This window comes from Bombina bombina, chromosome 7, assembly GCF_027579735.1.
Source record: "Bombina bombina isolate aBomBom1 chromosome 7, aBomBom1.pri, whole genome shotgun sequence".
NCBI lineage: Eukaryota > Metazoa > Chordata > Amphibia > Anura > Bombinatoridae > Bombina > Bombina bombina.
In genome coordinates, this window is record NC_069505.1 from 291,528,224 (window position 1) to 291,549,237 (window position 21,014).

The 21,014-nt window shown below is 41.7% G+C and overlaps 1 protein-coding gene across 2 annotated transcripts in view; it reads right to left on the reverse strand.

Annotated features, from left to right (window-relative positions):
• Positions 1-344: 344 nt before the first annotated feature.
• Positions 345-21,014, reverse strand: part of LOC128666325 (solute carrier family 41 member 1) — a 161,449-nt gene continuing 140,779 nt past the window's right edge. For both annotated transcript variants that reach the window (XM_053720843.1, XM_053720844.1), the window contains exons 10-11: positions 15,931-16,079; positions 345-727 (exon numbers count right to left, since the gene is read on the reverse strand). In XM_053720843.1, the coding sequence (XP_053576818.1) occupies positions 518-727; positions 15,931-16,079 (359 nt within the window). In that variant the 3' untranslated portion in view covers positions 345-517. The remainder of the gene's footprint in view (positions 728-15,930; positions 16,080-21,014) is intronic.

Below are 21,014 nucleotides of genomic sequence, written 5' to 3' on the forward strand. Positions count from 1 at the left end.
GCTCTCGGTCAGGAGTTTTCTCAGACTTGTAAGGGGAATATGTTAATAGCTGTTGGTTTGGTTAACAGGAGAGATACGGCAACAAGGCGTCATTGAGCAGAGAACAGTTATTACTGTTGTCCTCTGTGGTTCACTCTGTGTTTACCTGTTGGCACGTTGTCAGCTCATGCCCAGTCTGTAAAGTCTACTGAATGCTGCTGTTAATAGAAGCCTCATGGTTTTCCATTTGTTAGAATAAGGCTATACCCACCACTGCACACAACGGCATCATAGGAACAGAAATAAATCCCCCCATGTGTGGGCTGCAAACAGGTTAGGCAAAGCACAGCCGTGAACAAAAACACTAATTTGTACAGTTTATTGTAAACAGCATTAGATTTATACACAAATAAAAAAAAATGATTTTGCTTTTATAAATCCGGTGCACTCTTGCTGCTAAACATCCAAGAGCTACTGATAAATATTTATTCCTGTAGCCATTTAGGTTCTTATGAGATGCAGATTGTTGTGATCCCTTTTATTGTGCCCCCAGATCAATCTCCACCCCCTCTAACTGGCTCTCTGTCCCTGTGAGGATCCAGACCATTCGGAAACACAAAGCGAGGAATCCTGTCCCCAGCAGGTCCCCCAGTGCAGTGAGGTAGGGGATAGAGAAGTTGTCAGGGTCCAGTCCTTTCCTCCACATTAAGCGCACAATGAGGTCAGCAATATATAGCAGGATGCCCACCTGTAACACAACAATCACTTCAGTGACTGGCAGAGTGCTGTAATCAGACAAAGTACAACTTACAGTTTGTTACACAGGGACAAAAAACAAAGGTGAATTTAAAAAGAAAAAAAAAATGTCTTTATCGTTTGTTCCTCCACCTTCAGGCTGATGGTGTAAGACAATTAGCAAACAGAAGTCACCTGAAAAGGACAAGACGCCAGTTTGCAGAAGGAGCAGAAATACATAAACGTGCTGTAACCTCAACTGGCAGCTTAGATTAGTGTTTTTCAACCAGTGTGCCGTGAGAGATCCTCAGGTGTGCCACGGCAGACTGACAACAGTGCGGGGGTGTCCCTCTTTCAAATTTTGAAATATTGGTAGGTATGTGACAGGCTCATCAGGCATCATTTACAACCATGACATTGACATTTATACATTCATTCACAGACAATCATTATGATTGTTTGTGAATGAATGTCAATATGTCATGTATAGTTTGTAGGAGGCATGGCATGACAGCACAGTACAGTGTGTGTGTGTATATATATATATATATATATATATATATATATATCCTGTATTAGGCTACAATGTGTGATTTTGTAAAATTTTGGGATAGTGGTGTGCCACAGGATTTTTTTTATGTAAAAAAGTGTGCCACGGCAAAAAAAAGGTTGCAAATCACTGGCTTAGATAATCTCAATCAGGTAGGATCTGTATAACTCAATGGATTTTTTTTTCTTCCAAACTCATCTACTATCTATTGTAAAGTTGTAATAAACTTGTTTACATTTTCCTTTATCAAAACACTTTTGTGTTCACTTGTTTTATTGTCCCTTGTAACAAGGACACAGCAATATGTGACAAGAAGTGAAAAATACACACTTTATTAAAATTAGTATAAATGTGGAGACTAAGTTAAAAACTCTGAAAACACTGTGTCACTCTATTGTACCTGATGCATTGCAAATAGACTGTAATCACAGACAAGTCCACTTCATTTATAACAGCTAACAGTCGCTAGTACACTCCATTTGGAAATGTATATATTTATGTGCCCCAAAGTCTGATTTAATGCAAAAGCTTATAAATAACTGAAAACTTATGAAAATATTTCAAAATAAATTCATACAGCTACCACTTCAATAACTAGAAAACCATGGTACACAGATATACCTAGTGGTCAGAAGGTGTATCTCTGCATACTATTTGTTGTTCTAATAATAGATTATATCAGCAATGAGTAAATAATATACGGTACTCACAGGCTGAACTATTGAAGTGAAAGAGGAGTGAGTGGTTGTGTTACAGTCACAACTGCTTAACTTCATCACAAGCTGCCTACAAAGCTGAAGGAAGAACTTTCTGGTTCCATACGGAGGCCATGGAATCAACTAAAGGTATGCCACAAAGTCATCCAAGATGAATGCATGAAACATAAAAGGTAGAAGGAATGCTACAAAGTCATCTTCAGGGGAGACCAAAATGAATGCATGGAACATACAGGGAGTGCAGAATTATTAGGCAAATGAGTATTTTGACCACATCATCCTCTTTATGCATGTTGTCTTACTCCAAGCTGTATAGGCTCGAAAGCCTACTACCAATTAAGCATATTAGGTGATGTGCATCTCTGTAATGAGAAGGGGTGTGGTCTAATGACATCAACACCCTATATCAGGTGTGCATAATTAGTAGGCAACTTCCTTTCCTTTGGCAAAATGGGTCAAAAGAAGGACTTGACAGGCTCAGAAAAGTAAAAAATAGGGAGATATCTTGCAGAGGGATGCAGCACTCTTAAAATTGCAAAGCTTCTGAAGCGTGATCATCGAACAATGAAGCGTTTCATTCAAAATAATCAACAGGGTCGCAAGAAGCGTGTGGAAAAACCAAGGCGCAAAATAACTGCCCATGAACTGAGAAAAGTCAAGCGTGCAGCTGCCAAGATGCCACTTGCCACCAGTTTGGCCATATTTCAGAGCTGCAACATCACTGGAGTGCCCAAAAGCACAAGGTGTGCAATACTCAGAGACATGGCCAAGGTAAGAAAGGCTGAAAGACGACCACCACTGAACAAGACACACAAGCTGAAACGTCAAGACTGGGCCAAGAAATATCTCAAGACTGATTTTTCTAAGGTTTTATGGACTGATGAAATGAGAGTGAGTCCTGATGGGCCAGATGGATGGGCCCGTGGCTGGATTGGTAAAGGGCAGAGAGCTCCAGTCCGACTCAGACGCCAGCAAGGTGGAGGTGGAGTACTGGTTTGGGCTGGTATCATCAAAGATGAGCTTGTGGGGCCTTTTCAGGTTGAGGATGGAGTCAAGCTCAACTCCCAGTCCGACTGCCAGTTTCTGGAAGACACCTTCTTCAAGCAGTGGTACAGGAAGAAGTCTGCATCCTTCAAGAAAAACATGATTTTCATGCAGGACAATGCTCCATCACACGCGTCCAAGTACTCCACAGAGTGACTGGCAAGAAAGGGTATAAAAGAAGAAAATCTAATGACATGGCCTCCTTGTTCACCTGATCTGAACCCCATTGAGAACCTGTGGTCCATCATCAAATGTGAGATTTACAAGGAGGGAAAACAGTACACCTCTCTGAACAGTGTCTGGGAGGCTGTGGTTGCTGCTGCACGCAATGTTGATGGTGAACAGATCAAAACACTGACAGAATCCATGGATGGCAGGCTTTTGAGTGTCCTTGCAAAGAAAGGTGGCTATATTGGTCACTGATTTGTTTTTGTTTTGTTTTTGAATGTCAGAAATGTATATTTGTGAATGTTGAGATGTTATATTGGTTTCACTGGTAAAAATAAATAATTGAAATGGATATATATTTGTTTTTTGTTAAGTTGCCTAATAATTATGCACAGTAATAGTCACCTGCACACACAGATATCCCCCTAAAATAGCTATAACTAAAAACAAACTAAAAACTACTTCCAAAACTATTCAGCTTTGATATTAATGAGTTTTTTGGGTTCATTGAGAACATGGTTGTTGTTCAATAATAAAATTAATCCTCAAAAATACAACTTGCCTAATAATTCTGCACTCCCTGTAGAAGGTAGAAGGAATTCAAAAAAGTAATCTTCAGGGGAGACCAAGATTAATTAATGGAACATAGAAGGTAGATGGAACGCCACAGGGTAATTTGCAAGGTAGACCAAGATGAATGGACGGAACATAGAAGGTAGAAGGAATGCCACAGTGTTATTTTAAGGGGAGACCAAGATGAATGCATGGAACACAGAAGATAGAAGGCATTCCACAGGGCCATCTTAAGGGGAGACCAAGATGAATGCATGGAACATAAAAAGGTAGAAGGAATGCCACAAAGTCATCTTCAGGGGAGACCAAGATGAATGAATGGAACATAGAAGGTAGAAGGAATGCCACAAGGTCATCTTCAGGGGAGACCAAGATGAATGTATGGAACATAGAGGGTAGAATGAATGCCACAGTGTTATTGTAAAGGGAGACCAAGATAAATGCATAAAACACAGAAGATAGAAGGCATTCCACAGGGCCATCTTAAGGGGAGACCAAGATGAATGCATGGAACATAAAAGGAATGCCACAAAGTCATGTTCAGGAAAGACAAAGATGAATATATAATGGAACATAGAAGCTAGAAGGAATGCCACAAGGTCATCTTTAGGGGGGCCAAGATGAATACATGCAACATTGAAGGATGAAGAAATGTCATGGGGTCATCTTCAGGGGAGACCAAAATGAATGCATGGAAAATAGAGGGAATGTCACAAAGTCATCTTCTGGGGAGACCAATATGAATGCATGGTACATAGAAGGTAGAAGAAATGCCACAGGGTCATCTTAAGGGGAGACCAAGATGAATGCATGGAACTTGGAAGGTAGAAGAAATGCCACAGGGTCATCTTTAGGGGTACCAAGATGAATGCATGGAATAAAGAAGGTAGAAGGAATGCCACAAAGTCATCTTCAGGGGAGACCAAGATGAATGCATGGAACACAAAAGATAGAAGAAATGCCACAGGGTCATCTTCAGGGGTACCAAGATGAATGCATGGAACAAAGAAGGTAGAAGGAATGCCACAAGATGAATGCATGGAACACAGAAGATAGAAGGAATGCCAACTTCAGGAGAGACCAAGATGAATGCATGGAACACAGAAGATAGAAGGAATGCCACAGGGCCATCTTCAGGAGAAACAAAGGTAAATGCATGGAACGTAGACGGTAAAAGGAATGCCACAGGGTCATCTTCAGGGGAGACCAAGATGAATGCATGAAACATAGAATCTAGAAGGAATGCCAAAAGTCATCTTCAGGGGAGACCAAGATGAATGCATGGAACACAAAAGATAGAAGAAATGCCACAGGGTCATCTTCAGGGGTACCAAGATGAATGCATGGAACAAAGAAGGTAGAAGGAATGCCACAAGATGAATGCATGGAACACAGAAGATAGAAGGAATGCCAACTTCAGGGCAGACCAAGATGAATGCATGGAACACAGAAGATAGAAGGAATGTCACAGGGCCATCTTCAGGAGAAACAAAGGTAAATGCATGGAACGTAGACGGTAAAAGGAATGCCACAGGGTCATCTTCAGGGGAGACCAAGATGAATGCATGAAACATAGAATCTAGAAGGAATGCCAAAAAGTCATCTTCAGGGGAGACCAAGATAAATGAATGAAACATAGAAAGTAGAAGGAATGCCACAATGTTATTTTAAGTGGAGCCCAAGATGAATGCATGGAACACAGAATATAGAAGGAAAGCCACAGGGTCATCTTAAGGGGAGACCAAGATGAATGCATGAAACACAGAAGATAGAGGAAAAGCCACAGAGTCATTTGCATGGAAGACCAAGATGAATAAACGGAACACAGAAGGTAGAAGGAATGCCAGTGTTATTTTAAGGAGAGACCAAGATGAATGCATGGAACACAAAAGATAGAAGAAATGTCACAGGGTCATCTTCAGGGGTACCAAGATGAATGCATGGAACAAAGAAGGTAGAAGGAATGCCACAAAATCATCTTCAGGGGAGACCAAGATGAATGCATGGAACACAGAAGATAGAAAGAATGCCACAGGGCCATCTTCAGGAGAAACCAAGGTAAATGCATGGAACATAGAAGGTAAAAGGAATGCCACAGGGTCATCTTCAGGGGAAATAAAGATGAAAGAATGGCACATAGAAGGTAGAAGAAATGTCACAGGGTTATCTTCAGGGGAGACCAAGATGAATGCATGAAACAGAAGGTAGAAGAAATGCCACAGGGTTATTTTCAGGGGAGACCAAGATGAATGCATGAAACATAGAAGGTAGAAGAAATGCCACAGAGTCATTTTCAGGGGAGACCAAGATGAATGCATGGAACATAGAAGGTAGAAGGAATGCCACGGTGTCAACTTCAGGGGAGACAAAGATGAAAGCATGAAACATAGAAGGTAGAAGAAATGCCACAGGGTAATTTTCAGGGGAGACCAAGTTGAATGCATGAACCAAAACAAGAAGTAAATGAAAATGGTAATGCCATTAGCTTGTGATAGATACTATCAGCTGACAAGGTCTTTAGCAATAGTGTTCAATGTACTAGGAAGTCAACGCTCTGTCGGATAATGCAGACACTAAAACATCACATCTAAAGATTTTAGCTGATCGGATAAGAGAAAACTTTCCTAAATGTTATTAGAGAAGAGAAAATCCTGCTGAAATAACATAATGACAGAGTCATGCCAGATAACGATGGTTCTGGTTACACAAGTGATAGTCACCAAGGGATGGAAAGAGGAACCAACTACTAAAAAACACAATTTATGCTTACCTGATAAATTTATTTCTCTTGTGGTGTATCCAGTCCACGGATCATCCATTACTTGTGGGATATTCTCATTCCCAAAAGGAAGTTGCAAGAGGACACCCACAGCAGAGCTGTTATATAGCTCCTCCCCTCACTACCTTATCCAGTCATTCGACCGAAAACAAGCAGAGAAAGGAGAAACCATAGGGTGCAGTGGTGACTGTAGTTTAAATTTAAAAATGACCTGCCTTAAAATGACAGGGCGGGCCGTGGACTGGATACACCACAAGAGAAATAAATTTATCAGGTAAGCATAAATTGTGTTTTCTCTTGTAAGGTGTATCCAGTCCACGGATCATCCATTACTTGTGTGATACCAATACCAAAGCTAAAGTACACGGATGAAGGGAGGGACAAGGCAGATACTTAAACGGAAGGTACCACTGCCTGTAAGACCTTTCTCCCAAAAATAGCCTCCTAAGAAGCAAAAGTATAACATTTGTAGAATTTTGAAAAAAGTATGAAGCGAAGACCAAGTCGCCGCCTTGCAAATCTGTTCAACAGACGCCTCATTTTTTAAAGGCCCAGGTGGAAGCCACAGCTCTAGTGGAATGAGCTGTAATCCTTTCAGGAGGCTGCTGTCCAGCAGTCTCATAGGCTAAGCAGATTATGCTTCTTAGCCAAAAAGAAAGAGAGGTTGCCGAAGCCTTTTGACCTCTCCTCTGACCAGAGTAAACAACAAGCAAAGCAGATGTTTGTCGAAAATCTTTAGTAGCTTGTAAGTAAAACTTTAAAGCACGAACCACGTCCAGATTATGTAATAGACGTTCCTTCTTTGAAGACGGATTAGGACACAAGGATGGAACAACAATCTCTTGATTGATATTCTTGTTAGATAACACCTTAGGTAAAAACCCAGGTTTGGTACGCAGGACTACCTTATCCGTATGAAAAATCAGATAAGGAGAATCACATTGTAAGGCAGATAACTCGGAGACTCTACAAGCCGAGGAAATAGCTACCAAAAAAAGAACTTTCCAAGATAAAAGTTTGATATCTATGGAATGAAGAGGTTCAAAAGGAACTCCTTGAAGAACCTTAAGAACCAAATTAAAGCTCCATGGCAGAGCAACGGGTCTAAACACAGGCTTGATTCTAACTAAAGCCTGACAAAATGCCTGAACGTCTGGAACATCTGCCAGACGCTTGTGCAAAAGAATAGACAGAGCAGAAATCTGTCCCTTTAAGGAACTAGCTGACAATCCTTTTTCCAAACCATCTTGGAGAAAGGATAATATCCTGGGAATCCTGACTTTACTCCATGAGTAACCCTTGGATTCACACCAATAAAGATATTTACGCCATATTTTATGATAAATTTTCCTGGTGACAGGCTTTCGTGCCTGTATTAAGGTATCAATGACTGACTCGGAGAAGCCACGCCTTGATAAAATCAGGCGTTCAATCTCCATGCAGTCAGTCTCAGAGAAATTAGATTTGGATGGTGGAAAGGACCCTGAAGTAGAAGGTCCTGTCTCAGAGGCAAAGTCCATGGTGGAAAGGATGACATGTCCACTAGATCTGCATACCAGGTCCTGCGTGGCCACGCAGGCGCTATTAAAATCACCGATGCTCTCTCCTGCTTGATCTTGGCAATCAGTCGAGGAAGCAGAGGAAACGGTGGAAACACATAAGCCAGGTTGAAAGACCAGGGCGCTGCTAGAGCATCAATCAGCGTCGCCTTGGGGTCCCTGGACCTGGATCCGTAACAAGGAAGCTTGGCGTTCTGTCGAGACGCCATGAGATCCAGATCTGGTTTGCCCCAGCGATGAATCACTTGTGCAAACACCTACGGATGGAGTTCCCACTCCCCCGGATGAAAAGTCTGTCGACTTAGAAAATCCGCCTCCCAGTTCTCTACACCTGGGATATGGATAGCTGATAGGTGGCAAGAGTGAATCTCCACCCAGCAAATTATCTTTGAGACTTCTAACATCGCTAGGGAACTTCTTGTTCCCCCTTGATGGTTGATGTAAGCCACAGTCTTGATGTTGTCCGACTGAAATCTGATGAACCTCAGAGATGCTAACTGAGGCCAAGCTTGAAGAGCACTGAATATCGCTCTCAATTCCAGAATATTTATTGGAAGGAGTGACTCCTCCTGAGTCCACGATCCCTGAGCCTTCAGGGAGTTCCAGACTGCACCCCAACCTAGAAGGCTGGCATCTGTCGTCACAATTGTCCAATCTGGCCTGCGAAAGGTCATACCTTTGGACAGATGGACCCGAGATAGCCACCAGAGAAGAGAATCCCTGGTCTCTTGATCCAGATTTAGTAGAGGGGACAAATCTGTGTAATCCCCGTTCCACTGACTGAGCATGCATAGTTGCAGCAGTCTGAGATGTAAGCGTGCAAACGGCACTATGTCCATTGCCGCTACCATTACGCCGATTACTTCCATGCACTGAGCCACCGAAGGGCGCGGAATGGAATGAAGAATACGGCAGGAATTTAGAAGCTTTGATAACCTGGACTCCGTCAGGTAAATTTTCATTTCTATAGAATCTATCAGAGTCCCTAGGAAGGAAACTCTTGTGAGTGGGGAGAGAGAACTCTTCCTCGTTCACTTTCCACCCATGCAACCTCAGAAATGCCAGAACTATGTCCATATGAGACTTGGCAATTTGGAAGTTTGACGCCTGTATCAGGATGTCGTCTAAATAAGGGGCCACTGATATGCCCCGCGGCCTTAGGACCGCCAGAAGCGACCCGAGAACCTTCGTGAAAATTCTTGGGGCTGTAGCTAATCCAAAGGGAAGAGCTACAAACTGGTAATGCCTGTCCAGAAAGGCAAACCTGAGAAACCGATGATGATCTTTGTGTATCGGAATGTGAAGATAACCATCCTTTAGATCCACTGTAGTCATATATTGACCCTCCTGGATCATAGGTAGGATTGTACGAATAGTTTCCATCTTGAATGATGGAACACTGAGGAATTTGTTTAAGATCTTTAGATCCAAAATTGGTCTGAAGGTTCCCTCTTTTTTGGGAACCACAAACAGATTTGAGTAAAAACCCTGTCCTTGTTCCTCTTTTGGAACTGGATGGATCACTCCCATAACTAGGAGGTCTCGTATACAGTGTAAGAATGCCTCTCTCTTTATCTGGTTTGCAGATAATTGTGAAAGGTGAAATCTCCCTCTTTTGGGGGAGAAGCTTTGAAGTCCAGAAGATATCCCTGGGATATAATTTCCAACGCCCAGGGATCCTGAACATCTCCTGCCCACGCCTGGGCGAAGAGTGAAAGTCTGCCCCCCACTAGATCCGTTACCGGATAGGGGGCTGTTCCTTCATGCTGTCTTAGAGGCAGCAGCAGGTTTTGTGGCCTGCTTACCTTTGTTCCAGGTCTGGTTTGGCCTCCAGACCGTCTTTGACTGAGCAACAGTTCCCTCTTGTTTCGCATTAGAGGAAGTTGATGCTGCACCTGCGTTGAAGTTTCGAAAGGCACGAAAATTAGACTGTTTGGCCCTGGATTTGGACCTGTCCTGAGGAAGGACATGACCTTTTCCTCCAGTGATATCAGCAATAATCTCCTTCAAACCAGGCCCGAATAGGGTCTGCCCCTTGAAGGGAATGTTAAGCAGCTTAGATTTTGAAGTCACGGCTGTCAGCTGACCATGATTTAAGCCATAGCGCCCTTGTTGAATAAACATTTTCTTAAGGTAACCTTCTAATTTTTTATCCATTGGATCTAAAAAAGCACAACTGTCCTCAACAGGGATAGTAGTACGCTTTGCTAAAGTAGAAACTGCTCCCTCCACCTTAGGGACTGTCTGCCATAAGTCCCGTGTGGTGGCGTCTATAGGAAACATTTTTCTAAAAATAGGAGGGGGAGAGAACGGCACACCTGGTCTATCCCATTCCTTAGTAATAATTTCTGTAAACCTTTTAGGTATTGGAAAAACATCAGTACACACCGGCACTGCATAGTATTTATCCAGTCTACACAATTTCTCTGGCACTGCAATTGTGTCACAGTCATTCAGAGCAGCTAAAACCTCCTTGAGTAATACGCAGAGGTGTTCAAGCTTAAATTTAAAATGTAGAAATATCAGAATCAGGTATCTTTCCTGAGTCAGAAACATCACCCACAGACTGAAGTTCTCCTTCCTCAGCTTCAGCATATTGTGAGGCAGTATCAGACATGGTTCTTAAAGCGTCAGTATGCTCTGCATTTCGTCTAACCCCAGAGCTATCTCGCTTACCTCTAAATTCAGGTAGTCTGGCTAATAACGCTGACAGTGTATTATCCATGACTGCCGCCATGTCTTGTAAAGTAAACGCTATGGGTGCTCTAGATGTACTTGGCACCATTTCAGCGTGAGTCCCTTGAGCGGGAGTCAAAGGATCTGACACGTGGGGAGAATTAGTCGGCATAACTTCCCCCTCGTTAGATTCCTCTGGTGATAATTTTTTTAAAGACAGAATATGATCTTTATTGCTTAGAGTGAAATCAGTACAATTGGTACACATTCTAAGAGGGGGTTCCACCATGGCTTTTAAACATAATGAACAAGGAGTTTCCTCTATGTCAGACATGTTTGTACAGACTAGCAATGAGACTAGCAAGCTTGGAAAACACTTTAAATCAAGTTAACAAGCAAATATAAAAAACGGTACTGTGCTTTTAAGAGAAACAAATTTTGCCAAAATTTGAAAAACAGTGAAAAAAGGCAGTAAATCAAACGAAATTTTTACAGTGTATGTAATAGGCTAACAGAGCATTGCACCCACTTGCAAATGGATGATTAACCCCTTAGTTCAAAAAACGGATAAAAAAAACGACATAGACGTTTTTTAACAGTCACAACAAACTGCCACAGCTCTACTGTGGCTCCTACCTTCCCCAATAAACGACTTTAGGCCCTTTAGAGATGTCCTGTAGCCTTCAGGGAACTTCTGAGGAAAACTGGATGTCTCAGTCTGTAATTTTAACTGCGCAAAAAAGCGCTAAAATAGGCCCCTCCCACTCATACTACAACAGTGGAAAGCCTCAGGAAACTGTTTCTAGGCAAAAATAAAGCCAGCCATGTGGAAAAAATTAGGCCCCAATAAAGTTTTATCACCAAGCATATATAAAAAACGATTAAACATGCCAGCAAACGTTTTATATAGCATTTTTATAAGGGTATTACCCCTGAGAGCAAGCATGATACCAGTCGTTATTAAATCACTGTATTCAGGCTTAACTTACATTTATCAGGTATCAGCAGCATTTTCTAGCATTTCCAATTCTAGAAAAAATTGTAACTGCACATACCTCATAGCAGAGAAAACTGCACGCCATTCTCCCTATGAAGTTACCTCTCTCCTCAGATATATGTGAGCACAGCAATGGATCTTAGTTACAACCTGCTAAGATCATAGAAAACTCAGGCAGATTCTTCTTCTATCTCTGCCTGAGATAAAACAGTACAACTCCGGTACCATTTAAAAATAACAAACTTTTGATTGAAGAAAATAAACTAACTATTTTTCACCACTCTCTCTTACTACCTCCATGCGCGTTGAGAGTTGCAAGAGAATGACTGGATATGGTAGTGAGGGGAGGAGCTATATAACAGCTCTGCTGTGGGTGTCCTCTTGCAACTTCCTGTTGGGAATGAGAATATCCCACAAGTAATGGATGATCCGTGGACTGGATACACCTTACAAGAGAAATGTAAGTAAGAAAAATTGTAAATGATGGCATAAAGAAGCCATTTTCACATAAACTAAAAAAATTAAAGACCAATGCACCCACCACTGGAGATATTTCTTAAGATACGAGCTGGTAAGAGGAGGGGGGTCTCTTGGTGAACAAGTTCTGCCTATTAAACCACTTAGAGGAACTATCTCCTGCTTCAAATGCTGCCATGATATGAGAAAACCAAATGCTCAGTAAAGTCTTCATAGTTTGTACCACTAGCGTTATAGTACACTTGCTTATCATCACCACTCTGCACTACTGAGGTAGCATCTAACCCTTCAGAAAAAAACCATAATGTATGCTGCACATTCAGGTAATATTTGTTTGTTCATACACTGAAAGGCCATAGTGTTCAGCCTTTACAGAGCCTGTGATCTGCCAGTGATATATGTACAGATCCTGTGTGATCCCTGTGATCTGCCAGTGATATGTGTACAGATCCTGTGTGATCCCTGTGATCTGCCAGTGATATATGTACAGATGCTGTGTGATCTGCCAGTGATATGTGTACAGATCCTGTGTGATCCCTGTGATCTGCCAGTGATATGTGTACAGATCATGTGTGATCCCTGTGATCTGCCAGTGATATGTGTGTGTGTACAGATCCTGTGTGATCACTGTGATCTGCCAGTGATATGTGTACAGATCCTGTGTAATCCCTGTAATCTGCCAGTGATATGTGTACAGATCATGTGTGATCCCTGTTATCTACCAGTGATATGTGTACAGATGCTGTGTGATTTGCCAGTGATATATGTACAGATCCTGTGTGATTCCTGTGATCTGCCTGTGATATGTGTACAGATGCTGTGTGATCCCTGTGATATGTGTACAGATATTGTGTGATCCCAGTGATCTGCCAGTGATATATGTACAGATGCTGTGTGATCCCTGTGATCTGCTAGTGATATGTGTACAGATGCTGTGTGATCCCTGTGATCTGCCAGTGATATATGTACAGATCCTGTGTGATTCCTGTGATCTGCCTGTGATATGTGTACAGATGCTGTGTGATCCCTGTGATATGTGTACAGATATTGTGTGATCCCAGTGATCTGCCAGTGATATATGTATGGATCCTGTGTGATCCCTGTGATCTGCCAGTGATATGTGTACAGATCCTGTGTGATGCCTGTGATCCGCCAGTGATATATGTATGGATCCTGTGTGATCCCTGTGATCTGCCGGTGATATGTGTACAGATCCTGTGTGATCCCTGTGATCTGCCAGTGATATGTGTACAGATCCTGTGTAATCCCAGTGATCTGCCAGCAATATGTGTACAGATCCTGTGTGATCCCTGTGATCTGCCAGTGATATGTGTACAGATCCTGTGTGATCCCTGTGATCTGCCAGTAATATGTGTACAGATCATGTGTGATGCCTGTGATCTGCCAGTGATATGTGTACAGATCCTGTGTGATCCCTGTGATCTGCCAGTGATATGTGTACAGATCATGTGTGATCCCTGTGATCTGCCAGTGATGTGTACAGATGCTGTGTGATCCCTGTGATCTGCCAGTGATATATGTACAGATCATATGTGATCCCTGTGATATGTGTACAGATGCTGTGTGATCCCTGTGATCTGCCAGTGATATATGTACAGATGCTGTGTGATCCCTGTGATCTGCCAGTGATATATGTACAGATGCTGTGTGATCCCTGTGATCTGCCAGTGATATGTGTACAGATGCTGTGTGATCCCTGTGATCTGCCAGTGATATGTGTACAGATGCTGTGTGATCCCTGTAATATGCCAGTGATATGTGTACAGATGCTGTGTGATCCCTGTGATCTGCCAGTGATATGTGTACAGATCATGTGTGATCCCTGTGATATGTGTACAGATGCTGTGTGATCCCTGTGATCTTCCAGTGATGTGTGTACAGATCATGTGTGATCCCTGTGATCTGCCAGTTAAATGTGTACAGATGCTGTGTGATCCCTGTGATATATGTACAGATCCTGTGTGATCCCTGTGATCTGCCAGTGATATGTGTACAGATGCTGTGTGATCCCTGTGATCTGCCAGTGATATATGTACAGATGCTGTGTGATCCCTGTGATCTGCTAGTGATATGTGTACAGATGCTGTGTGATCCCTGTGATCTGCCAGTGATATGTGTACAGATGCTGTGTGATCCCTGTGATATATGTACAGATCCTGTGTGATCCCTGTGATCTGCCAGTGATATGTGTACAGATGCTGTGTGATCCCTGTGATGTGTACAGATGCTGTGTGATCCCTGGGATATGTGTACAGATGCTGTGTGATCCCTGTGATCTGCCAGTGATATGTGTACAGATGCTGTGTGATCCCTGTGATATATGTACAGATCCTGTGTGATCCCTGTGATCTGCCAGTGATATATGTATGGATCCTGTGTGATCCCTGTGATGTGTACAGATGCTGTGTGATCCCTGGGATATGTGTACAGATGCTGTGTGATCCCTGGGATCTGCTAGTGATGTGTGTACAGATGCTGTGTGATCCCTGTGATCTGCCAGTGATATATGTACAGATGCTGTGTGATCCATGTGATCTGCCAGTGATATGAGTACAGATCCTGTGTGATCACTGTGATCTGCCAGTGATATGTGTTCATATGCTGTGTGATCCCTGTGATCTGCCAGTGATATGTGTACAGATCATGTGTGATCCCTGTGATCTGCCAGTGATGTGTGTACAGATCATGTGTGATCCCTGTGATGTGTGTACAGATGCTGTGTGATCCCTGTGATCTGCCAGTGATGTGTGTACAGATGCTGTGTGATCCCTGTGATCTGCCAGTGATGTGTGTACAGATGCTGTGTGATCCCTGTGATCTGCCAGTGATATGTGTACAGATGCTGTGTGATCCCTGTGATCTGCCAGTGATATGTGTACAGATGCTGTGTGATCCCTGTGATCTGCCAGTGATATGTGTACAGATGCTGTGTGATCCCTGTGATCTGCCAGTGATATGTGTACAGATGCTGTGTGATCCCTGTGATCTGCCAGTGATATTTGTACAGCGCCTGCTGTCACTGCCAAGGATTCTGTTTTTATTTTAGACAGAAATACATCTAAGCTCTTTGTATAAAGTTATCTTTTGCATTGGGATCACTGCATCCTCAGGCACATTCTGAAGATCTACAGTAGAAATCCCTTTTATTGCTGGTAAAATAAACAATACACAGTGAGCCCAGACAAGTGACTGAGTGGTATATATAATAATTCATTAATAGTGAATAATGAAAACTGTATATAGGGCACATGCTGGCACCATACTGTGTGTAGCTACCTAAATAAATGTATAATCAGGGGTGGAAAATATCACTGAGGTTTAATATAGTTAATCGCCGTTACTCATACACAATAACGTCTTACTAGTCCGGTGCTGGAGGAAACATTCTGCCCTGAGTATGACATTTATCCCTCATCCCTTCACGCTATTGCATAAACTTATCATCCTTTTTTCATAAAGCAGACGCTCTTCAGGATATAAATCTTAAGTTCTGGCTCATCTGCTGCCATGAAATCTGCTTCCAATATGTGCTTTACTGAGTCCCGACATGAAAGTCATTTAATAGCTTTAGTGACGTAAAATAAGTGGAAAATAGAGCAATCCTGGCTCCTGTTTCTCATGTCCCACCAAATACAAGCACATGTAGATCCGCTTACCTGCAGCAGGGCCGCCAGCAAGTAGAACGTCACAAACAGGACGGTGAGAGCCGTGTGCCCTCCCTGTAACAGGTGGATGGTGTAGAGGAAGACCAGGTGCCCAGGCACTACCAGGAGGAACAGCACACGGGCAGATTTAGAATTAACCCCTGTAGGAAGAAAAAAGAATTACGTACTTCAGCCTCAGTGACACAAACAGGAGCCTCTTACTGAACTATAATGTATAAACGGTTATTAGATTGCATTACTGCCAGTAACAGTGTGACAAGCAGAATGACTGCTTCACAGGAGCAGGTCCTAAGTAACTTGACAAAGGCATAGTGACAGGGGGCGTGGCTCTAATTGGTGCTGAAGCTATGACAATATACCTTATAGATAAGACAGGTATTTGCATATAGCGGTAAATAAACCTGTTTCAATGTATCATCTGTTAATAGTGAGCGATGTACAGCTATATGTGACAGATATAATGGTTTGTAAGCACATGAAGTAATCACTATTAAGTACATAGAGTCTCTATCTCAAGGGCAAAAGTTCATAGATTGTGCAGATACGTTTTCTATTATAAAAAAAAGGATAATGTGATAGAATTGTATTTGAGTTGACTATGTCGTAACGGTAGTCACCTTAAGATTAGCGAGGGATATTGGCACGTTTACTACAGGGGACCTACGTTACTGTGCACGTGCTGTGTTTAGTGCCATATCTCACTGAATACAAACAATAAAGTCGTGCTGCACACATTTATATGTTGTTGGTCACATAGTTTGTACAGTACACATATTAAAGGGACACAAAATGAAATGAGCACGCGTGAATTTCAGTTTGAATATAAGCGTTTTTACTTACCACAGCAGTGTGACCAGCCATACACTATGTCACAAACCGTATCTCGCCAGCGTGAGCACAACTTCAGCCTTATCTAAACAAAGCCTCAAGAACAGCTACAACACGTCACAACAGGAAGGAAAACCCTATGACATAGTTTTATGCTGCGTTACCTCAATGAATTAAGTATCACCGGGCACAAGACATGATAATAAATAAAATGTGACCTTTACTTTGTGAAGCTGAACAACATTTTGCAAACCTCAGTAAATGAAAAGGTCACCAAACTGAAAATGAAATATCAAGAAAAATAGATAAATAAAATGTATTTTATTTTAAAATTGCACTGCTGTAAATGTTATTATTCCTTTGATAATGGCTAACAATCAGCTAGATTACGAGTTTTGAGTGCTATAGGGAAATTAACGACCGCCACAAAAGCGGCGTTAATTCACCTCCCTATAGCGCTGCTATTACAAGTTTGTAAAAAGCAGGCTTGTGCGGGCGATATGGTGGCATTGAGCTCCATACCGCACCGAAATACAAAGCTGCTTTGACGTGCACGATTTCCCCATAGACATCAATGGGGAGAGCCAGCAAAAAAGAAGCCTAACACCTGCGATCGCGGAAACAAAAGCTCCGTAACGCAGCCCCATTGATGTCTATGGGGAAAGAAAAAGTTATGTTTAAACCTAACACCCTAACATAAAAACCACGTCTAAACACCACTAATCTGCTGCCCCTAACATTGCCGCCACCTACATTATAGTTATTAACCCCTAATCTGCTGCCCCTAACATCGCCGCCACCTACATTATAGTTATCAGCCCCTAATCTGCTGCCCCTAACATCGCCGCCACCTACCTACACTTATTAACCCCTAATCTGCTGCCCCCAATGTCGCCGCCACTATACTAAAGTTATTAACCCCTAAACCTCTGGCCTACATAAATATATTAACTCCTAACCCTAACGTAACCCTAAGCATAAGTCTAACCCTAACCCTAACACCCCCTAACAAATATAATTAAAATAAATCTAAATAAACCTTACAATTATTACCTAAATAACCTATTTAAAACTAAATACAAACTTACCTGTAAAAACCCCCGAAGCTAGCTACAAAATAACTAATAGTTATATTGTAGCTATCTTAGGTTTTATTTTTATTTCATTTGTACGTTTGTATTTATTTTAACTAGGTAGACTAGTTAGTAAATAGTTATTAACTACCTAGTTAAAATAAATACAAATTTATTTCAGCGGGTCCATCTTCAAGACATCCGGCACGGAGCATCCTCTTCTTCCGATCGTTGCTGGAAAATGAAGTTCACTTTAAGTGACGTCATCCAAGATGGTGTCCCTTACATTCCGATTGGCTGATAGAATTCTATCAGCCAATAGGAATTCAAGGGGTAAAAATCCTATTGGCTGAATCAATCAGCCAATAGGATTGAGTTTCAATCCTATTGGCTGATCCAATCAGCCAATAGGATTGAGCTCACATTCTATTGGCTATTCCAATCAGCCAATAGTATTTTTCCCCTTTAATTCCTATTGGCTGATAGAATTCTATCAGCCAATCGGAATGTAAGGGACGCCATCTTGGATGACGTCACTTAAAGTGAACTACATTTTCCAGCGAAAATTGGAGGAAGAGGATGCTCCGCACCGGATGTCTTGAAGATGGACCCGCTCCGCGCCGGATGGATGAAGATAGAAGATGCCGTCTGGATGAAGTCTTCATCGAAGTGGCCAGAATTCTTCATCCAAGCGGGTAGAAGCGATGAAGACTTCTGCCCATTTGGATGAAGAATTCTGGCCGCTTCGATGAAGACTTCTGGCAGCTTCGATGAGGACTTCTGCCCGCTTGGATGAGGATGGATGTCCGGTCTTTGAAAACTGTAATTGGATCATCGGGGGTTAGTGTTAGGTTTTTTTAAGGGTTTATTGGGTGGGTTTTATTTTTAGCTTAGGGTTTGGGCACCGTAAAAGAGCTAAATGCCCTTTTAAGGGCAATTCCCATCCAAATGTCCTTTTCAGGGCAATGGTTAGCTTAGATTTATTTAGATAGAGCTTTATTTGGGGGGTTTGGTTGGGTGGGTGGTGGGTTTTACTGTTGGGGGGGGTGTTTGTAATTTTTTTTGCCAGGTAAAAAAGAGCTGTTATCTTTAGGGCAATGCCCCGCAAAAGGCCCTTTTTTAAGGGCTATTGGCAGTTTAGAATAGGCTAGGGGTTTTATTATTTAGGGGGGGCTTTTTTATTTTGATAGGGCTATTAGATTCAGAGTAATTCTTTTTTTTTTATAATTTTGTTTTTTTATTTTATGTAATTTAGTGTTTTTGTTGTTGTAATTTAGATAATTGTATTTGATTAATTTAATTTATTTGATTTGATTGTAATGTTATGTAAGGCAGGTTAGGTTTTATTTTACAGGTACATTTGTATTTATTTTAACTAGGTAGTTAGTAAATAGTTAAGAACTATTTACTAACTAGTCTACCTAGTTAAAATAAATACAAACTTACAAGTGAAATAAAAATAAAACCTAAGATAGCTACAATTTGACTATTAGTTATATTGTAGCTTGCTTAGGTTTTTTTTACAGGTAAGTTTGTATTTAGTTTTAAATAGGAATTATTTAGGTAATAATTGTAAGGTTTATTTAGCTTTATTTTAATTATATTTAAGTTAGGGGGTTTTAGGGGTTAATATATTTTTTGTAGTGATGTGGGAGGCCAAAGGTTTAGGGGTTAATAGTTTATTTTAGTATATTTCGTTGTGGGGGCTTGCGGTTTAGTAGTCAATAGGTTTATTATAGCGGCGGTGTGGGCAGACGGCAGATTAGGGGTTAATAATATTTAAGTAGTGTTTGCGATGCGGGAGGGCGGCGGTTTAGGGGTTAATAGGTTTATTATAGTGGCGACGAGGACAGGGAGCGGCAGAAGAGGGGTTAATACATTTTAATAGTGGCAGCGATGTCCAGAGCGGCAGATTAGGGGTTAATAATTTTATTTTAGTATTTGCGATGCGGGAGGGCCTCGGTTTAGGGGTTAATAGGTAGGTTATGGGTGTTAGTCTACTTTTTAACACTTTAGTTATGAGTTTTATGCTACAGCTTTGTAACGTAAAACTCATAACTACTGACTTTATGTCAGGGTGCCAGGAATCAGACTTAGACGAGAAGTGTAAAAAACATAATTTATGCTTACCTGATAAATTTATTTCTCTTGTGGTGTATCCAGTCCACGGATCATCCATTACTTGTGGGATATTCTCATTCCCAACAGGAAGTTGCAAGAGGATCACCCACAGCAGAGCTGCTATATAGCTCCTCCCCTAACTGCCATATCCAGTCATTCGACCGAAAACAAGCAGAGAAAGGAGAAACCATAGGGTGCAGTGGTGACTGTAGTTTAAAATTAAAAAAACACCTGCCTTAAAATGACAGGGCGGGCCGTGGACTGGATACACCACAAGAGAAATAAATTTATCAGGTAAGCATAAATTATGTTTTCTCTTGTAAGGTGTATCCAGTCCACGGATCATCCATTACTTGTGGGATACCAATACCAAAGCTAAAGTACACGGATGAAGGGAGGGACAAGGCAGGTACTTAAACAGAAGGAACCACTGCCTGTAAAACCTTTCTCCCAAAAATAGCTTCCGAAGAAGCAAAAGTATCAAATTTGTAGAATTTTGAAAAAGTATGAAGCGAAGACCAAGTCGCTGCCTTGCAAATCTGTTCAACAGAAGCCTCATTTTTAAAGGCCCATGTGGAAGCCACAGCTCTAGTAGAATGAGCTGTAATCCTTTCTGGAGGCTGCTGGCCAGCAGTCTCATAGGCTAAGCGGATTATGCTTCTTAGCCAAAAAGAAAGAGAGGTTGCCGAAGCCTTTTGACCTCTCCTCTGTCCAGAGTAGACACCAAACAAATCAGATGTTTGACGAAAATCTTTAGTAGCTTGTAAGTAAAACTTTAAAGCACGAACCACGTCCAGATTGTGTAATAGACGTTCCTTCTTTGAAGAAGGATTAGGACACAAAGACGGAACAACAATCTCTTGATTGATATTCCTATTAGATACCACCTTAGGTAAAAACCCAGGTTTGGTACGCAGAACTACCTTATCTGCATGGAAGATCAGATAAGGAGAATCACATTGTAAAGCAGATAACTCGGAAACTCTACGAGACGAGGAAATAGCTACCAAAAAAAGAACTTTCCAAGATAAAAGTTTGATATCTATGGAATGA